At 31.7% G+C, this 21,399-nt stretch overlaps 4 protein-coding genes across 7 annotated transcripts; 3 read left to right on the forward strand and 1 right to left on the reverse strand.

The window, feature by feature from the left end:
* Positions 1–4,989: 4,989 nt before the first annotated feature.
* LOC141455614 (vesicle-associated membrane protein-associated protein A-like) lies at positions 4,990–5,496 on the forward strand. The gene has a single exon (XM_074130796.1). It carries the CDS (start codon positions 4,990–4,992, stop codon positions 5,494–5,496), a length of 507 nt encoding a protein of 168 aa, XP_073986897.1.
* On the forward strand, positions 5,097–8,643 carry RpS18 (ribosomal protein S18). The gene is made up of 6 exons (XM_074131852.1): positions 5,097–5,112; positions 6,290–6,422; positions 6,625–6,810; positions 6,999–7,100; positions 7,376–7,467; positions 8,524–8,643. The coding sequence occupies exons 2-6, from the start codon at positions 6,420–6,422 to the stop codon at positions 8,597–8,599; spliced, it is 459 nt and encodes a 152-aa protein (XP_073987953.1). The 5' UTR covers positions 5,097–5,112; positions 6,290–6,419; the 3' UTR covers positions 8,600–8,643.
* Positions 8,644–8,735: 92 nt separating this feature from the next.
* On the reverse strand, positions 8,736–10,470 carry LOC141456149 (protein C10). 2 transcript variants are annotated; one of them, XM_074131854.1, is made up of 4 exons: positions 10,263–10,470; positions 10,011–10,187; positions 9,175–9,282; positions 8,736–8,889 (listed from the first exon to the last, which is right to left on the reverse strand). In XM_074131854.1, exons 1-4 carry the CDS (start codon positions 10,300–10,302, stop codon positions 8,882–8,884), a joined length of 333 nt encoding a protein of 110 aa, XP_073987955.1. In that variant the 5' UTR covers positions 10,303–10,470; the 3' UTR covers positions 8,736–8,881. The 2 variants fall into 2 exon arrangements, with proteins under 2 accessions (XP_073987955.1, XP_073987954.1); XM_074131853.1 differs by lacking the exon at positions 8,736–8,889 and having other exon boundaries at positions 8,929–9,282; positions 10,263–10,467.
* Positions 10,471–10,664: 194 nt separating this feature from the next.
* Positions 10,665–21,157, forward strand: Gpo1 (glycerophosphate oxidase 1). Of its 3 annotated transcripts, none has more exons than XM_074131849.1 (14): positions 10,665–10,958; positions 11,040–11,334; positions 11,436–11,601; positions 12,041–12,263; positions 13,457–13,620; positions 15,161–15,310; positions 16,095–16,239; positions 16,356–16,549; positions 17,013–17,207; positions 17,308–17,567; positions 17,650–17,808; positions 17,891–18,079; positions 18,467–18,568; positions 19,265–21,157. In XM_074131849.1, the coding sequence occupies exons 2-14, from the start codon at positions 11,236–11,238 to the stop codon at positions 19,397–19,399; spliced, it is 2,181 nt and encodes a 726-aa protein (XP_073987950.1). In that variant the 5' UTR covers positions 10,665–10,958; positions 11,040–11,235; the 3' UTR covers positions 19,400–21,157. The 3 variants fall into 3 exon arrangements, with proteins under 3 accessions (XP_073987950.1, XP_073987949.1, XP_073987951.1); XM_074131848.1 differs by having other exon boundaries at positions 11,059–11,334; XM_074131850.1 differs by having other exon boundaries at positions 10,669–10,958; positions 11,059–11,334; positions 11,455–11,601.
* Positions 21,158–21,399: the final 242 nt, after the last annotated feature.

The raw sequence follows: 21,399 nt of genomic DNA on the forward strand, positions 1-21,399 counted from the left end.
ACCCTAATAACTCATGCCGTCTTTAGATTTCTTTCCCATTTTCAACTTTGACCTTCTTCAGTTTTCCGTTCAGTACATGTATGTTATTTATTCTGAAGATCTTCTTCTTATTCATGTCCTCAACTACTTGTAATGTAAGGATTTACATACCTACATTGCTTCTCTAATTATGGCCTGTGTTCTGGCATTAATCTCTTTTTTTTTCAATATTCTTCCGAGATTCCCAACTTTGCTCGAGCGCTCATTCTTCTCTTAGGTTACAAACATTCGGTTCCAAACCTCCTAAAATACTCCCTTTTCAAGGGTTACTATAAGATACTGAATCTTCAGGTTAATTCTTTAGGAGGATGGCTTGTTTAATACGGTCGCGTCTAGTCTTCTTTTCAACTCTTCTGAAAAAACACATTTCAGTTACCTCTATGCGATTGAGGCTTTCGTCCTCTTCAAGACCCAAGAGTCGTTTGCGCATGTCAGGACGGCACTTATTTGGAAAGTTATACCGTTATTTTCGACCTATTGAATACGTAATTTGTGCTCATTGCAAATAACTATATTAATTGCATTGAAATACTTCCCCGCTAGTCTCTGTTTCAGTTCTTTGCTCATTTTACCGCTTGCATTGAGGACCGTCACAAGATATTTAAAGGAGGAGATCTGTTGTATAACAATCCTTTGATGTAGATATTAATCCGTTGTTCAGCTGACGTAGAGTTTACTTAACTTGATCTTTTTGTAGATTTTGATTACAATTAATTGCAGGTTAAGAAAAAAAATTTGAAGTAAAATACACAGCTTAGCAGTGTTACCTTGTTCGTACCAGATTTCTTTAGAGACCTCTAGCACTTTAGATATGATGGTAGATTAAAACAGCTTTCTTTCATACTAATGAACAATTAACGTGTTAATTTAAAACAAACGGCAAACACGAAAACAGAATGTCCATCCAAAAGAGGGAGAGCAAAGAAATGGTGCTACAATTAATTAAACCATTTTAGAAAAAGAATTTTGTCTGACTCCTTTATTTTTAGAAAAACTCTTTTTAATGAGTAGTATAAAAGTTACTACAGTTTTTCTTATTGCTTTTCCATGCCTAGCCTCGCCCTTTTTTTCTGTGTACGCACTAAGGAAAAAATTTGATGAATATATATATGTACTATACAAAGCAAATACTATTTTTATCGTCATTATTTTTCTCCTCACTCTTATATATGAAAATAAATAAATATACATGAATTTATATATTTATATATATATATAAAATACCGTTACTTATCTTGACGTGTAAATACTTCCAAAAATGAAGAATAAAGCACTTTATTATGTGATATTTAAATTTATATGTATAAAATATATTTTGTACTATAAAAACTGAATTTTACTATTGTTATTAAATATTGAAGCGTGTTTATATATAATATAATGATTTTTAAAAAAATATATATATATAAATGCAATATACATATGAAAAAAAACTAGGTAAATCTTCTTCCTCGCCTTCAAAATAAACCTGTAAAATAGAAGGTCTCAAGATAAGTAAAATTTGTGAGAATAGATATTTCATGTTTGCTCCCCTATCTTCTTGTAACATATGTTTTGTTTACCTTTAAATTTCCCGCGATGTCAGAGGAGATAACCACATAAAATTACTTTGTAATTGTGATGACGAAGTACAAAAACTAAACAAACAAAAATAAAAAATATTAAATAAATGTTAAGTTTTAACGAGCGAAATTGTTGTTTAAATTTTGTAGGGAAAATATGTGTTTTTTTTTAACTTCTTAACTTTTTGTCGCCCTACTTTGATAGTTTAATTTAATAATTGCAGGATTTTATTAAAGATTAAAAACATGGATTTAAGTATGTTACATCGTAATTCTGATCAGAGGTGGGTATTATTTCAAATTATGTTGTTTTTTTTTTTAAAACTTTACTTGGATTAAATGTGATGAAATGTGATTACTTGGATTAAATGTGATTCTGACTACTATTGATGTGTGAAGGTGTTTGCTTGTATTGTACTTGGTTCACATGGAATTTTTGGCATCGTTTTTCCTGGGATGTTTCTTCCGCTTTCATTTTTAAAGGTTTTTTTTTTTCATTTACTCTTCCGCTGTGTGGCCAGTCTAGTAAACTGGAAGTTGGCTGGACCACTTTGATGAGCCCAACTCTATCTGCTCCCTTCGTTTTCACTCCCTTCCTCAATATTACGATTAGTCAAACCTATACATATTCCTTCAGCCCACTCCATGACAATCCTCTCTACTTTCCTTATCATCATTTGGTACAAAAACCTACATTTCTCGCCCGCCAATAGTTGCTCCAATATCTTTTCCTGCACTTAATGTTGTTTGACAACTAAATGCACTTGATATTAATCTTCTACTTTCTCTTTTCCGAGTACTTCTGATATGGATCAAGGTTTTTCCAATGTTATAATGCTGGTGTCTCTTATAGTACTAATATGAATGTGATACCGATTTTATTGGGCTTATTGTATTACTCAGTATCAACACGAAAACTCAGCACAACCAAATTACATGCAAGAAGACTATTATGGTACAATATACCACCCAGTAGGCTAATGAACAGACATAAAAAAAACGTTCAGAATATTATCTTATTCATTATTTTTTTCTTACAATCATTCAACTATATAAACGATCATTTGTCCTTTTTGTGCAAGGGGCTTAAAAAAAACATTGTAGTAGCCTTAGTCACTTACATCACAGTTTATTGACCAAATAAACTTTTAATCTTTGACGAAAATGTCTGTAAAGAAAAACTATTTGAATAGCCCACCTCTGAATTAGTGATGAAATAGTTTTATTTTGCCATTTTCAAAGGCGAGAAATTTTTTTTGGGGGGGGGAATTATGTAAATTTGTTTACGTTGTTGTTGGCTACCAGCTTATTTTGGTACGAAAAGAAATATTAACTAAGACAAAATACTGATTTACCTAAACCAAAGCATTATACATACTTTTGTAATATAAATTGTACATGAATACTTCTTCAAAAGAATAAATAATTTAAAAGCAGAAAATTGAATCGTCCCACCCTAGTTTTTTTTTATTTTTTACTTTTTTAAAGGAATATTATTCAACTTAATTTTTGCATTTATTTGCAAAAAATTAATTTTGCGTTATTAAAACTGTTAATTTAGTTAATTATTAAAATATATGTGTAAAAAAAATAAATATTGTTCCAAATAAATTCAGCATCAAAAGTAAAGAATATAAAAATGGTAGATATATAGAATATACCAGAATGTAGACAGTTAATATTTTTATATGTGAGTCAAATTATAAACCGTGAGATATTTTTTCAAAAAAAAAAAAAACAGGCTGAGAAATATAATATAAATATGCATAGTTGCAATTTGTAAAAAGTAAAATTGAATAAGTTTAATTATATAAATAAATAAATAAATAAGTCAAAAATACAAAAAAAAAAAAAGTACTTGTTTAACTTTGTGTACAATTAACAATTGTTATTTCTTTTGCCTCTGTCGTATGGTAATGTAAGAAAAAATGTTCATTTTTATGTAAGTAAAGAAGGCAAAATAAATTGCCTCTATTATTAATATGAGCCCAATAGTGTTTTCATTCAAAACAAATTTATCTATTTCATGGATCATTTCATTGATCTAGTTTTCAGACGTGGCCAGCTTAGCAGCCAGCATACAGTCTTATGGTAAACCTCGCTGGATTGACGGGGGTTTTATATTTGCTCAAAATTTAAAGAAAATTTCGCACGTGGCGTAGCTAGTAGTTTCGGGCCTTCTTTAATAAGCAATTACCGATGAGAGGGGTTGCCGGCAGTAAATTACGCAGTAATTGATTGTATACGAATCGTCTGACCAACATCTTTTTGTGTGATGCGTGTTAACCATATAATTTTTTTGAAACTTTTTAATTTCTCTTGTCTAGTTTGTACTACTGTGATCGTTTCCAGTTTTCAAAATTGAGTTTTCACCCAAAGTTTATTTTTTTTTTCCCAGAAAACTTGAGCGAGTGTGTAAAGAAAGAAGGGAGATTCTTTCTAAAGTCATGTGTCCGCTGAATTTTTTATTTGTAAATACTAAAGCCGAAATTTCTGACAAGCAAAAATGGTACGATTTTATTCATTTTCAACCAAAATAATTTATTTACACATAGAAACAGTTATTTCCTTAACTTAAAATGAACGTTTAGTTTCGTATTTAGAAATCCTCCTCTCCTTCTTCATCATATTTGTTATATTCTCATACTTTACTCCAATCCTTATACTTTGCTTTTTACCTCTGACTATGACACGGCAATCCTCTTCCCTCACAAAGATCTGGTCGTTGTCTATCGCTCCCTTCAATACCCATATAGAATCCCATGAGCATAGCCCCCACAATTGCGTTAAATGTCTCTACATGGACAAACGCCAAACCTGGATTCCACATACTAGATTTTAAAGGAAAGAACTAAACAGTGGATTCAAACTTCTTCCTAGACAGCTCTAAAAAACAATCGAAACTTTCACTAAACAAATGGGATATCTAGCCAGTGATATCAAATTTGTCAGGATATACGAACATACCTGTTTATGCAACTTGTATACGTTAAAAAAGGAATACATCTTTTTAAAAAAAATAATTTGAGAGGCTGAGTCTTGGAGAACATTTCGGACTACTCTACTTCCATAGCTGGATCTGAAAAAAATCTATAACATTTCTACTTGTTCATTGGCAGAGCGACTGAACGTTGGAAAAAAGATTATTGAAGTATAAGAGAAATTATTATAGCAAGAGTAAGCTGGGTGAGGGTTCACATCATATTCGTATTATAGTTTATTGTGTATTAAATTATAAAACACAGATGATTAATTTTGTCACACATGTCGTTCACTCATTATTCATACACACTAAATAAAATGTCGTTATATTTATAAAAAAAAAAAAAATCCTTCACTTCATTGTTCCAAATTATCGCAGTAAAAAAAAAAAAGAAAAAATCACACAATGCCTAAACAAATACTAATACTTGATCCTCCTGAAGAATTGGTATTCAATGCTCCGTTCAACGACAAATGTTTCAGTTATTTGGAATTGACCAACCCAACACCGTACAGTGTATGTTACAAGGTAAAAGCAACAGCAACGTTTAGATATTTTGTAAAACCTAAAATGGGTCTTTTATTACCATACAGCCAACAAATTGTACAATTCAAATTGAAAGATGGCAAAGGGGATAAATTAGATAAATTCAAAATTCTTTCAGCCATATCACCAAATTGTAGTAAAGATCTAGTACAATTATGGGAACAAGAAATTGATGATGCTGCGATAATGCAATCAAAGCTTACAACAAATTTTATTGGTGAATGGAAACAACAACAACGTGCCGAATTGTCTGAAAGTTTGAAACCATTAGTAAGAAGACGTTCTTATTGGATTGACGTAGTTACTGTATGTTTTCTACCGATGCTTGCTTATTTTGTTGTATCTTTGTTGTTGTATTTCAAATAATTCAAAAAATAATTGGTTTTTGAAATAAAGCTCATAATTAGGTAGCCGATTTTTATTTAATTTTTTTCTAAAACTAACAATATAGATAGCTCTTCAAGCTTCTTAAAAATCATTTTCTCAAGACTGGTGTGAGAACATCGGTGATTTGGGTTGAGAGATTGGGTATGCTAATCTGAATCTGAATTCAGTGACGAACATCAGAACATGAGTTTCTCAATTGTACAGAGAACAAACTAAAACATTACTTAACAAAGATTACTTTCGATCCTTCGAAATCAGCAGATAGAAATGAAAAGGATTTGGAGTAAGCTAAGTAAGATGCCTATGCTAGTTGTTCCTTTTTATCTCTTTAAAGAGACCTGTAAAGCTAATATGTAATGTGGTACTGGTTCAATTATCGGGCTAGGCCTTGGATTTTATTTAATGGTTAATAAAAGGAATTTTACAGTAAAGTATGTTTGCTAGTCGCCTTCGTCCACAACACCTAATTGGTAGTTGGACGTAAAGCCTGCCTGAAAACATAGGCATTACTTTATCTCTTTAAAAGGCCAGTCGAAGATAGCTATTTCAAAAATGCATACGTAGTTCCCTGATGTAAAATGAATTACCCCCCTCATTTTAATTAATAATAAACATGAATACAGAATAAAACCATTGATTGGAAACGATAATTTATTTTTATGAAAGTTTTAAAATCATTAATTACGAAAAATAATATTAGATTTTCTAATATGTTAATATCAGAAAATCGATACTGTTAGGGTGTTGGAACTAAAACTAATTTTAATGTTAGTAGACACGCCGATGAAAGCAGCACTGCCTCTTCCATAGCTGTTGATGTCAGGTCACTGCGGTTATTAGCACGTGTGTGTACGAGGAATTCATAAAGGTTTCGTTAAGTAGTGAATTAAAAATTTCTGAGAATGGTACGTAATTTGCAAGCAGTTCAACTTGTCAAAATATTTTGAACATTTATTTTGCATTAAAGAAATATTCTGTATCGCGTGTCATGCTGTTAAATTAACCTATCAATATATAAGCTTTGAAAGTGCAATTGAGAATAGATTTATTGTTCAAATTTTTTTAACTTTTATTCAACTAGTATTTTTTTTGTTATTTAATTTACAGTCACTTGTATTACCAGAAAAATTCCAGCATATCCTCCGTATTATGGGGACAAATATTGATGGTAAACGAAAGGTAATGTTTGCCATGACAGCTATAAAAGGAGTTGGTAGGAGATATGCAAACATTGTATTGAAAAAAGCTGATGTTAATTTGGACAAAAGAGCTGGAGAATGCTCAGAAGAAGAGGTAGTAATTTTTAGATTCATCTTTGAAATAAATTTGTGAATTAATTGCTGTTTTTCTGTCCCTTGCATTAACTGAGATATTAGAGGACATATTTTCTGATTAATGTATAGCGTTTATTATTCTTGAAGGTGTTATATTTTAATAAACACATCACACTCTTAATAATTTATACATATCAATTATTTCAGGTTGAAAAAATTATTACGATTATGCAGAATCCAAGGCAGTACAAAATTCCCAACTGGTTCTTAAATAGGCAAAAGGATATTGTGGACGGTAAATTTTCACAGGTGATTATTCAATTTTTAAGTAATCTTTAAAGTACAGCATTCAATTAAAAAACTGTTCTATTCCTTGTATGTGTCCGCTGCTGCTACTGAGTCTAATTGTACTATTCAAAATATCAAGTCCATAGATGTAGGGCACGTTCCGATTTTCAATCGTTAGGAAAAAAAAAAATTGGGCATTTCGTAAATTTTGTTATAATGTATTTTATCCATAAAAATGACCTTAAATGCTTGGATGTCAGAGTCGTGTTCAATATAATGACTTCTTTTTATTTCAGCTAACATCTGCCGTACTAGATTCTAAACTTCGTGACGATTTGGAACGTTTAAAGAAAATAAGAGCTCACAGAGGAATGAGACACTACTGGGGGTATGTATTTGTTTAATTTCTTTATGAAAGTAGTAACTATTAATATTATATTATTTAAAGTTTGGCCTTAAATGCATAGCTACACGCTGTAGATACATGATATTTCTATGCTACTGAGTTACGTTCGTCACAATTTTCTTACTATTTCATTAAACTTCGCTCAAACTAAATACATTTACATAACTTCTGTTCGAAATATTTATCCCAGAATATTATGTTTTCTTGATTTCTCGTAGATTTTGCAACCTTGAGTTAACTTAAAGAGTTATCAATGCATAGAATGCATTGATAGAATAATAAGATTGAAGGATTCTGCATTCAGGAGTGCAAATTGTAGCAAAGGTTCGGAATTTTCGCGAAAACTGTTTTTAAACTTGGGATAATAATTTAAAAAAATAACATCCTTTTTTTTTAAAGAGTTCTTAACAAATATTTTGACTTCTTAGTTCCGGACTGGGACAGTATGATAAAAATACAAAAATTGGTTGTAATGTGCCAATTAAGAGTGTACAAATTACAAATAAATAGGGTTGTGTTTGTTCTGTAGATTAATAGGGTTACATTTGAGCAATACAGATATTACAAAAGCATGTTCCTTTTAAGCCCTGAATGAATATGGTAAAGTTGAACAATTCCGAGAAGGGCCATTCATTAGTCCATCCTGACTGAAGAAATTAAAAGTGTAATTTTTGTTCAGTTCTGGTTGTGAGATGTGGAATCAACTTGAAAATCTTAACAAAAGTTCCTTGTGAGGGTAGGAGATAAAATAAAAAGAAGTCAAATGTGATAAAAACTTGGGAACTGAAATCCCGACCATCTAATTCATTCTACTACATTCTTTTGTTGGAAATTTTTATCTTCTACGAGTTCTGCACTGATTTCTACTCGCGCGCACACCAAAGTAGTCCTTGGAACCATGAATGTCCATTTGCTTAGAATGTATGCAAAATACAATGTAGTTGTAGAAACAGATTAACTTCTTGGTTATGTGGATGATAATTATAAAGTAATAAACACTTTGTTATTTTTCATTCATATCTTCTTTTTTCTTTATAGTCTGAGAGTGAGAGGACAACATACAAAAACTACTGGCAGGAGAGGAAGAACAGTAGGTGTATCCAAGAAGAAATAAATTGTAATTTTTGAATTCTATTACATTATTTTTTAAAAACTTAACATTTCTTTTAACTTTCCAATTCACCTTCTTGTAAACTTCGGTTAAATAAAAGTACCTTTTTTTTAAATATATTTATTTATAAAAAAATTAATATATTTACACACATTTTACCATAAACAAGGAACTAGATTTTCAAATTATTTTGGAATGCTGGCAATGAATGACAAATTGAATATAGTCCTAAAAATTTTAAATATGTACAGACATTGTAGTCTTTCAGTACTCGATTAAGTTCGATTAATTCACTGAAATAAAATGAATACTATTAAATTCTATCTAGTCCAAGCATATTTTCGATGTCAAAATCTAAACTGCTCAGTATGATTTAGAATTCACCTTATAAATTTCAACCGATTAGGAGCTATTTATAGCCGCACATTATGTTAATGGGACAAATTCCGGTTCCTATCTTATACTTTTTATAAAAAAAATATAATTATTCTTATTTACATAATATAAACTTTAAATTATTATAAATATAACTTAAACTGTTGGTAGAAAAAGTATTTATCAGAGAGAAACATCGTTACCGATGCAAACAGGTGGTAAATAATGAGCTCTTAGTTGACAATGGAGATCTGCCACTACATCGTCCTCTTTTTCAACTGCGACCACAAGTTGGGTAAACTGTATAATGCCTGAAAAGTAAACACTGGTTATCAGAATAATGACAATGTGCTAATATCATAGGTGTATGATTTAATATGACGATTATTTGTGATTTAAAACTTTCTCCAAATTTCAAACCCACCATCACTAAACATCTGTTCACCACTATTGAACCTCGCGAAGGAGATGGGTTGCTGGAAGCTGGTCTTGAATATTGACTACTGTTTTCCCAGTGTCTAATCCGGATTTTAATACCGGTTCTATCTTCTCAAGCTTTGCATAATTTTCATGAGCTACAATGTTACTTCCTTCATTGCCTGAATACTCTTTTTAGGAAATATCTCGAGATGTTATGTGGCATCCAAACACAAAAAAAAGTGATGAATTGATACATCATGTATCAATTTACGTCGTTATTATTTCCTAAATCCCCGTGACAAAATAATACGACTTTTTACCAAAACAGAGTTTCAAAGACTTCGTAAGGCATGTGTGAAACAAAGAAATTTTGAGAAAGTTTCTTATGTTCAATGCCATAGATTACATTTCTTTTTATTAATGTTCATTATTTTTTGTGACTGATTCATTCTTTCAGTAGGATGAAAAAATAACTGCCACTTTCATTCAGTCATATTTTGTATTAAAAAAAACAACAGAATATGACGGAAATTGGCAGTTATTTTTTCATCCTATTTCTTTTTATGTAAAAGTCCTCTAGCTTAGTAGTAAAAAAAAATATGCAGTTCTGCTTTCCTACCTTCCCGATTATCTGAAAATCCAAACTTCTTTATAATATCCATTTCTATTTGTACTATGATTGGAAAAACATATTGCATAACTTTAAGCATATCATTGCCAGCACTAATTTTAGCTTCGTTCACTTTCATAGCCATTTCATCCGTTTCCAATGCTTCAAGTATAGCACTGAGGGCAGCTTAAATATGGTATTAAATAATATAACATTAAAATAGCAACAATTAAGACAGCAAAATCATAGAGAATAACCAACCTCTAGCTGTCTCAGTTGTAAATGCAATAGAATCGCTCATATTCAGTAATTGATAGAAAAAAAAGTGTACAAATTATTTTAAAAACAAACTGCTCTCAAAAGGATCAGATTTTATCTTTAAATACAATAAATTATTTCCTAAAATATTAAAAACATGAAAGTACCATCCGTCCCACCACAGTTTAACAACACATAACCTTCACCAACAGGTGATAAAGCAAACAAATCGATGCCTTACTACCGTGCAAACTATTTTTGTTAAGAAATAAATAAGATTTGAGGAAAATAGATAGTTTTGAATGTAAAGGAAAAAAATTATTATCATCTGCTAGAAATAAATCTTTTGCTATTGTTTCCAAATGACGGCTTTGTTATTGTTACCTTCACCGCACAAAATAGTAAACAATCAGGTGATCATGTCCTCTACTTAAACAGTTAATTTTTTTTAATTTAAATTGCCAAGTTGACATTTAATTACAAGTATGTAGTGTCCTCCGCCTGTCAGCAGATCGAAACTTCACATAAGCCTCAAAATTAAAATGTTGACTTCAAAATAGATTGGAAATTTTCACTTCAAAATTATGGAGGAAAATTTGCTTGAACATTGGACCTAATTGTATATGATCACTTTTATTACAAATTAAAATATTGTCAATGGATCTAGCACTATGCAAACACTGAAAACACACAAACAAAGTAAGAGGAATAATTACATTTTTAAAAACATTTTATAAGGTGTGTGTGTTTTTTTTATCAAAATAATTAGCTCAGCTCAAGGTTGTTTGATGTCATTTAGGTGGTTACAGTTAACTGTGGCGTATTGCAATATTCTAATCTTAGAGTAAGGTGAGGGACAGACATTATCACATTCCAAATTTATGGTTGGCATCATGTACCAACATTGATACCTCTGAACGTTATTTCAATCGAGAGTTTTCTTCTCTGTCAGCTCAGAATTTTGTTGGCACAAATAATGGCTAGAAAGTGGACAAGATTAACGAGTGGTGCAGTAACGTGTATTGCAAGTGCTTACATTTCTAGTTGGGCAATTACCGGAGAAAGACCTTTTGCAGTAAGTTGCAGATGATTTAATAAGAATTAATTTTTCCTTTTTTTTTCCACCAATAACATTTATAAATATTGTTCTTTTCTAATATATAAATAATACGCCAGTCAAACAATAATTTTGAAGCTGCTGCAACATGCCCTGCAAGACCGAAAAGACCTATTCTTCCCAGAGAAGCTCAGATTGAGGCACTGAAAACAAAAGAATTTGATGTCCTAATAATTGGAGGTGGAGCGACTGGTGCTGGATGTGCTCTAGACGCCGCTACCAGAGGTAATTCACCCAATCTTTAGAAAAATATGTATTTTTCATATTTTTATGTAATGGATTTTTTTGTCTTACTTCTAAAAACCTTGTGAAAGGAAAGTGAACAAACAACTTTAGAGATCATGACGTTCCTGCAGGTATCTAAGTCTAATAACATTCATCTCCAGCTCTTGACTCATCTCAAAGGAGCTTCAGAAGCAGTTGATGTGGGCAATTACTTGGTGTGGCGAAATAGCAGGCAACTCTAGTTCATTTTTGCACGAAAATTCTTTTTAGAGCAGTTTCTGCTTAGAGCAGGATAGATGGTCATGCTTCCTTTCTAAACCGCCGTTTCAATGATAACGTTTATGTATTAAATAAATGTTAGAGTTAGAATCTGAGAACTAAAGTGAGAGAATTGGTGAAAAGTTAATACAAAATTTTTCATAATTATTATTAATTTCAGGTTTAAGTACTGCTTTGGTGGAATTAGATGATTTTGCTGCTGGAACTAGTAGCAGGAGTACTAAATTAATACATGGCGGAGTGAGATATCTACAGAAAGCCATTATGGGTCTAGATTATGAACAGTATAGAATGGTAAAAGAGGCCTTAAACGAACGAGCGACCATGATGAAATCCGCACCTCATCTCACACATGCAATTCCCATCATGCTACCTGTTTACCGGTATTATTGGATTATTCGTTTATTTTTACTTAAAATAGTGTTCAAAAGAATGGAAGTCATGAAAGTAATAAATAGCTGAATTATTTTAAGGTACTATAAGTTATTATTTACTTGCGTGGAATGAATATTCAATACTGCTATTCAAATAGTGGACTACCAACAAGTCGAAAGTAATCTTAATTAGCTTTTTCGCTTATAAATCTTATCGAAGTAATTAAGATCATTTAATGATGGACAGACCCTTCCAAATTCTGTTTACAAATGATTTTATAATTTAAAAATTTCATTTTTGTTAGATTAAAGCTGCACACCTTTTAATGAAAAATATAAAAGAAAGTTTTAATTAATTTGCTGCAGGCGTAAACTTGTTTGTATGTCAAGGGTGTTTAGATAAAATCACAAAATAAATAAGTAGTTATTTACAAGGTCGAATTTTGATTATCTCAGATAGCCTTGGTTATCAAAAAGCATAAAATTTCAGTTCATGCATATTTCGTTTTTATATCAATTTCAATTGGTCTTATCATTGTTTTTGTTTACGAATTAATTGATAATAAATTATATATGTTTCAAGTGATTTAATGGGTTAGGAAATTTCAAGATAAACTGATTTTTAATTTTTTTTTTATTTTTTTTACTGGCGAAATTTGGGTAATAAATCATCTTTAATTTTTAACCAATATTTTCGTCAAAAGAGGGTTGGTTGTGAGTTACTAATGTGTGAGAGATTGAAAATTATTGTCCAAATGCTAGATACTGTTAATCCACATAATTTAATAGCTGAAATCTGTCTTTAATAAGAAATGCTGATTCTTATTTGAAGTTATACCTTCATTTTGAAGACAGTGTTGAACTCGCAATCGTACGAAAGTTTAAGTTGACCTCTTCATCCGTTGAATTTACCAATGTGGCTATACACTGAAGAGGTCCGTTCTTAATCTTTCTCAGCCAGCTTCTCCTTCTAATCCATTTCTTACCTCTTCATTTACACATTTACTATAGAGCAAAGATGTTTTAATCATTATTATGTGCAGTATGTAAGGTTTACATTCTGTCGTACTGATTCGCATTCTATAAGGAATTGAAACTCCGCAGAGATTAGGTTTTTCGTACAAAAAAAATATTATTTGTTCAAATTATTTGAAATAGTTGCAAATTGGATGAATTTAAAATACTACATATATTATTTGTAGGTGGTGGCAACTTCCTTATTATTGGGTTGGTATCAAAGCTTATGATTTGGTTGCTGGTTTCAAAACTGTCAAAACATCATATTATCTGAGTAAGAAGTCTGCATTAGAACATTTCCCAATGCTTCGTAGCAAGAAATTATGCGGAGCGATTGTTTACTATGATGGTAATTATTATTTTAATTGTGAGAGGGTATAATTATTTTTTCAAAAAAAAAAAAAAACATTGAACTAACTTCATTGTGCTTTTGAAGAGAGTCTTTTTGTTATTATTATATTAAACTAGTTTGTGTTGTGATGGGTGCTTTGACTATTTGTAATATAGGCGCAACCAATAAAAGGAGTTACTGTTTAAGGGCAGATTTTCGAATTTGAGCTGTCTTTTAGAAGAATATACTCTTTTAGAAGTCGACTTTTAAGCCAAGAAAAGAGGAAATAGCAGTCATTGCCAGTTTCCAGATTAGATTTTCAATTTTTTGTCCTTAAATCGAAAATTGCTTTAACTATTTCCTTTTAACTTTGGGCAAATATGGTGTAGGAAAGGTTATCTTTGGAAAATAGTTTTTTCCGTAAAGGATTATATCTGCCCAACTAATATGGCTTAGAGATGCCTAATTACTAAATGATTGGGTGAGTAGCTTCTTTGTCACTTTTGATTATTAAACAACCAAAGTTTTATAGGCGTAAAGTGTAAAAATGGCAGGAAGAACATTTCATACTAAGCAGCGGAGTGGAGTAAGCGGAGCTTACCTCGGTACCCCTTCCCGGTGAAATAGAAAATGGCCTTCGACCCTGTGGGAGCTTGAATAAAGTTTAACCGAAGTATAGATGCCTTACTTCCAGTCGTTCAACTCCTTAGCAGCAGCGGGGATTCTCAGCTAAGCCTGCGAAAGTAAGTGATTAGGCACCAACAATCGTTTTCTGATTAGAAAAAAAAAAAATGTACTAGCGATAAAGAAGCCATTCAAATGAGATGCTTCGTCTAAATGATGTCTTAAGGTTAGAGACAATAAACTTCTTATCGTGAAGGATTGTGCAGCACGGTAGCAGCAGTGGTTGGAGCTCTGCATCTAGATAGTCGTTGAGAAAGGTTCACTCTTATGCATGCTGTTTTAACTAAGTGTTATTAAAGAACTTTTGTTTTATTTGGCTTGGTGTTATCCTGAAAAATGTGTGGTTGGTTGGTTGGTTGCTCGGCGGGGCAGTTCCCGTACTGTTAGGCCCTTATATTAAGATTGTTAATTTAATAGAATTTGTTTGATAAAATTTAAAGTTAATAAAAATAAGATATTCATATGTTTAAATAAATTATCTGGCCCTGCTTCAGTTTTGATGTGTACACTAAATTCTATACTAACCTATGCATTCTAATTGATTGAATGTTTTTGGTTTGGGCGTTTCAATAAAACTCTCCTATAGAAACTTAATTGGTGAAAATAATATCAATTTCTTACGTTTTGCTTATTTGAGGTGATGATTCTACGATCTATTATGTGGTAAGATATTTGTGACTTCTGAATCTTAGCAAAAGTTTTTTTTTTTAAACAAAAAAAAGGTTAGGCTTGTTATGAATTTGAATTTGTAAATTTTATAACATTACGAGTACATTCTTTTTAAAAAAATTGGATAATGGCGATCTCCATAAAATTTTAAACTTTTGGAAAGATTAAAACAACGTAAACCTCCTGTGTTATATTTTCATTTTAGGACAGCAAGATGATGCAAGAATGTGCTTATCAGTAGCGTTAACTGCGACCAGACAGGGTGCAACCATTGCCAATCATGTGAAATGTATCGAACTACTTAAGGATAACGACGGGATGTGCTGTGGAGCAGTACTTCAAGACCAGATGACTGGTCAGACCTTTTTTTTGCCTTTTTATAGCACTAAAACCCAACTTGATATTATATATATATATATATATATATATATATTTATTTATCCTTTTAATGTAATTTACACCTGTACCTACAGGGTACAATAGGTAAATGCGATAAGTGTATGTGAATAGCGTGGCAGACGTGAATGACGGTCATCCAGTGATGGCCGCCATTAGTCACCCAGTTGGTCACGGGGTCAACGGCGCCTCAGCTGTCTTCGAGGATTGGAGGGTAGTGTAGTTGAAGATAAGTTTACAGCTAGAGGGTTGGGATGAAGTGAGAAGTTGTTGGTGAAAATTTTTGTATCGAATTTTGGCCTAATGAAAATGGAGCTGGAATAATATTCGGAAAGAAGTAATTTTTGAGTGCAAATGAATTGCTGTTAAACAACTAGAGAGAATTAACTATTTTTGTAAAATTGATTTTTTATGGTTCGGGGTGGACTCGCTTTCTTTAAATTTTTTTTTTTTTTTAAAATTGGTTGTTTTAGGAAAACTTTAAGATTTGTAGTTAGAGAAAGCCACGTGTGGGTAAAAAAGAAACTTTAATTACTGAATTTACCTTTTTAATTTACTAAAAAAACTATTTACTTATTGTGTGTCCCTTGAGTACATAAACATTTTTAATTTAGTCAGACCACCCATCATAGGTGGTATATTTTATGGAAAGAAGTTCAAAGAAACCTGTTTTTAATTAGTTTTTAGTTTCTCTATTATCATTTAAATTTTATGGTCTCAAAAAATACTCTGACCACTGTTAGGTGAGGTATGGAAGTGCAGGGCCAAATGCATTATAAATGCCACAGGTCCTTTTACGGACTCCATAAGGAAGATGGACAACCCGCAAGCACCACCTATTTGTGCAGCTAGTGCCGGAACACATGTAGTTCTGCCCGGTTATTTCAGGTTATTATTTTGATTGCTTAGAGGATGGAGTTTAATGATGCAATTTTGAACTAATTAACTTTTCCTTAACTTTAAACTTCCAACTTTATTATTTATTAGCCATTTATTTGTTTCAGTCCTGACCAGATGGGATTACTGGATCCCTCAACTTCTGATGGCCGAGTGATTTTTTTTCTTCCTTGGCAGAAGTATACTATAGCTGGCACCACAGATTTGCCTTGTGAAGTGACACATCATCCACAACCGACCGAAGAGGAAATTTGTTTTATTTTAAATGAAATTAAACATTATCTTAATGATGATGTAGAGGGTAATTTAGAATGATTTATAAAAATTAGTCATGGCAGAACATTAGCTCCTATTGACTTTTGTTTTAAATAACATTTTATTTTTTGGTTAAAATTATAAGTGATAACATTTGGCATTGTTAAACAAGATTTAACAATATTAATACTCTTAAATACAGCAGTTCTGAACATTCTTATAACAGTTCATCCACATTCAACATTCAAATTTATTAATCCTGCAAAACAAAAAGTAGAGAATATATTTAGGCTGTTTTTAAACATTCTCTTTGAATTGTAAATTAAAAAAAAAAAATTAAAAGCTGCAGGAATAAAACTTGCTATAGGTTAATCCCATAAGAGAACGCAGATGAGCACAGTTGGTCTCCCATCGCTAGAGATATTTTTCTCTCATTCTGTTAAAGACTGCATTAGTGCTTTACATTGTAAAATCTTATCAATAATCCTGTCGGAATATTTTGTTTTTAGTACGCCGAGGAGACGTTTTATCTGCATGGACTGGTATTAGACCATTAGTTCAAGATCCAAACAAAACTGATACACAATCAATTGCCAGAAACCATGTGATACATGTTAGTAATTCTGGTTTGGTAACAATAGCCGGTGGCAAATGGACCACTTATCGAGAAATGGCTGCACAAACAATTGATAAAGTTCTTGAATGTAACTATTTTCAAAATATTATTATAATAAGTAATAATCTAGTGCAGAATGATCCAGTTTAACCTAGCGAAAATAATTTGGCTTTGTTTACTTTATTAAGGCATTCCAGCACTCAGTGAAAGTAAAGGAAAAGCAAGTGTGACGGATAATATATTAATAGAAGGAGCCCATGGGTGGACACCTACCATGTACATTCGTCTGGTTCAAGATTTTGGTCTGGAATGTGAAGTAGCCCAACATTTGGCCATGGCCTACGGAGACAGAGCGTTTGCAGTTGCAAGATTAGGTGCTATGACAGGGAACAGATGGCCAGTTATTGGCAAAAAAGTACATCCTGAGTTCCCGTATATAGATGCAGAGGTAAAGCGAGGAAATGAAAAAAAAGACTACTTGCGATTACTATAAATTCTTTTAAGTAAAATTTTATCATTAAAAATTACAGATCAGATACGGCATTAAAGAATACGCACTCACTGCAGTAGACATGATAGCAAGAAGGTTGCGATTATCTTTTCTAAACGTGCAAGCAGCATTGGAGGCTCTTCCAGTGGTACTTGATATCATGGCCGAAGAACTTAAATGGACGGACGAAGAAAAAAAAGTAAAATGAAAAGTCTAAAAATTGAAAATATTTTAAAAAATTGATTAACGAAATTTTCATTATATTTTGAATTTTCCCGTAGAAACAGTACAACGCGGCAGTGGAATTCCTGCAGACAGAAATGGGCGAGCAAGTTAACAGAGCTAGTAAAGTTGCAGCGCCAGTTAATTTAACACAAGAAGAAACTGAAATTTACAGAAACAGATTCCATTTGATTGACCAAGACAATAAAGGATACGTCTCGGTCAATGATATAAGGCGTTCACTCAGGGTAATTATGATTCTTTATTTTGTAGTGTAACCGTTGATTACGTCACCTTAGTGCATTTCAGCCAGTCTACCTGGGTCTGATTAGACCCAGCAGATTAGAGAGGGACTTCTGAGTAAAACTTGAAGACAAGAAGTAACTCTTCTCTGGACAACCGTTTTCTAGCCATTAACCAGATATCCGTTGTTAAATCGACAGAAGGCAAACGATCATCATTTTCAACGTTTTTAATCCTCAAATCTCCAATCACAAAATTTTACTTTCTACATTCTTTGTTACGTTATTTTTAATTCCTTTTACATTGTTACGCTGTTTATTCCCTTTTGTTTTATTATTATGCTGCCCTCCAATATATACATTTAATCGTAATTTAAGTTCAAATATTTTTAGAACTTTGGTGACAAAGAAGTATCTGGTGAACAATTGCATGAAATATTACGAGAAATCGATACAAATATGAACGGACAAGTGGAACTTGAAGAATATCTTCAGGTAAGATAATTTTTTTCTTCAACGAGGCCGAAAACAGACTCATTTTACGTTGTACTGCTCAGGAAGGAAATGATATAAAGAAAGAGGGCGAGGTCGTCCCTTAAAACTCTTTCAAAACAGAGGCAGGCTAAGGGCCAGAGGTTACGATCAGAAACTGGTCAGAAGCACAATAAATCTGTAAAATTAGGTTATGTGACCTGAAGCGTTCCTCTTAGGGCGTTGTGACTCTCGACGCATCTAAAAGAGGTTGGCTTTGAACGAGATGATTCAGCATTTTAAAGGGGATTTTAAGGCATTTTCAGTATAGTTGAGAAGCTGAAGCTCTCATGCAAAGAAGGTTTTTGAAGATGTAGTACTCACTGTGTATTAGAGGTCGGAATATTTTCCTAGAACAGTATTTCTCAGAGAAAGTCGCCTTGGAAAGGGTGTTGCGGGGAGTCAATGGTTTTTCGTAATTAATAGATATGTTAAAACAACTAAAGATAAACCAAAACAATCTGATTTTGAATAATCTTTAAAGTAAATTTTTTACGAAGGTGAAAAGTAATTTAAAAAACAGCTAAGTTTCAGTTAATAAAAAGAGTCGAGAGCTTTTTTACTTTTATGAAAGTAAAACTTGAAATAAGGACGATTATGTTCACTCTTTTTAACGCTATACATCTGTCTTTAATAAAATTTTTATAAATAATTTTGTAGATGATGGCTGCGATTAAATCTGGGCGTGTTACATATAGCAGATTCGCCACAATGGCCGAAATGGAACAAGAAGCTTATGACAAGAAGAACTTACAAAAGAAAATTACTGTCGACAGATCTGGTGGAGGGCTTTAAAAAACATCTTTGTTGGACTTTTGTTAACTTTTAAAAAAAAAAACTTGTACGTTCCGATTTTGTACATATATTTCATTTTAGAACCCAAAACATTACGCTCCAAATGGGTTTAAATACTTTCACAGTTAATCAAAAATTTCGTTTCTAAATGTAAACCACATTCTGATAATAAACCACACATTTGCTATTAAAACATCAGTTATTAGTAAAACTGAATTATGAAAGCGCAAAACCAATATCGATGAGAAAGACTAATTAAAATTAAGCAATGGTACGATATATTTTTCTGGCTAAAATTCGGTGCTGTCAGCCTAGTTTGTCTACTTAAAAACTAAATCCTCTAGGATTAGTACCCGTAAAGTCTAAAGTCTACCTCTGTACTGTCGAGGTGTCGACCAAAAAAGCTTCACAGAATTAATAGCTTAATTTCTAGAAGATGTAAAGTTAGCTTATAGAGAAGGTTGGAAGTTTAAGCGCCAATTGCTAAAAGAATTGCCACCATTTTATAATCTACTGTAAAACTACTCTAACATCATTTCGATGTCGAACTGTTTCCCCACTTAAAAATTTGGTTTTTTAATGTTTAAATAGTTCTCAAATTGTGGTGCTGTGTTCGTTTCCCGGTCTTAGGCTTTGGATTTTATTTAAAGGTTAATTTTACAGTAAAGTGTATATTTGCTAGTTACCTCCGTCCACGACACCTAACTGGTAGTTGGACGTAAAGCCCGCCTGAAAAAATAGGCGATTACTTTACTTTTTTTTTTAGTTCTCAAATTGTGGCCAACCCATATTGTGTTTAAATGATATTTAGCAAGTGAATAATGCGAACTGATAAGTACAAAACTGTAGTTAACAGTCAAAATTATAAAACTTACGCTTTATTGTATTAAGTCTTAAATGCCTAATTTTTGTTTACCATTCTGAACGAAAGACGTGCCTTTCTCAGTACAAATTGTTACGAAGTATTTGCTTCTAAACGCCAAAACCTGTTTGGTCCGTATAAAAATGTCATATTATTAAGTTTTTAAGAATTTCGAAATGAAGTTTTTCTAATTCTTTATAAATCTGTATCGATAAAAACTGTTTTGTTTTTGTTTTAATTTAACAATTACTGTCTTCCTTGTGAAGTACCTGATAATTGATAAATCAGACAAGCTACAACGGATTTCCTAGAAATAAAGATACTTATTTCTGTACTTAAGGTATATTGTACAATTTACTTGTAAAAGATTTTTTATTGGACATATTTAAAATTTCAATGCCTTCACTATATACGGTTTCAAGTTTTGTTTATGGTTGAACAATTGTTTGGTACTTAGTACCCATTTTTGCTTAGTACCAAGTACTAAGTTTTACCAAATACGAGTATCTATTGTACTTAGTAGGTATTTTATTGTATTAAAAACTTAAATTTTGATTTAGTTGATTATATATTTTTTTTTTAATGTAAGGAGCGGTTGTCAATTGGTTAGTTTTTGCTCATTTTTAAAAGTATTAACCATTCTAGTCTAAATGATAAATTATTCGATACAGGAATAAGATTGTATGATTCCTTAATCAAATTAGGGAACAACAATTGAACTCCTGTGATTAATTGATATAAGTATTAGACAATCAAGTAATTTTAATTACTAGAATAAATTATCTCTCAATTGTACTTAATGATAATTATAATGAATTAAGTAACGAAATGATAATTGATGTTTACCACTTACTATTATTGTGATTACTAAATTAATTAAAGTTTTTTAAAAACTATTTGTAGTTGCTTGAAGTTTGTTTGAATCTTCCTGTTATTCAATTCTGAATCATTTTAAAGAATCGAATTCCATCTCTAAATTAACAGAGTTGATTTATAGATATGTAAGAATACACAGTGTAGATCGTCAAATAAACGAAGCCCGAACGTTTACACACTACGCCAGTTTTTCTATCCTCTTCCACATAATCTTTTCAACAGTTCTCCACTGCTGAACAATTACTGCTTCTGTAAATTCAAA

The sequence above is a fragment of the Rhodnius prolixus genome, unplaced genomic scaffold, assembly GCF_049639745.1.
Source record: "Rhodnius prolixus isolate KJV_2025 unplaced genomic scaffold, Rpr scaffold_4, whole genome shotgun sequence".
Lineage (NCBI taxonomy): Eukaryota > Metazoa > Arthropoda > Insecta > Hemiptera > Reduviidae > Rhodnius > Rhodnius prolixus.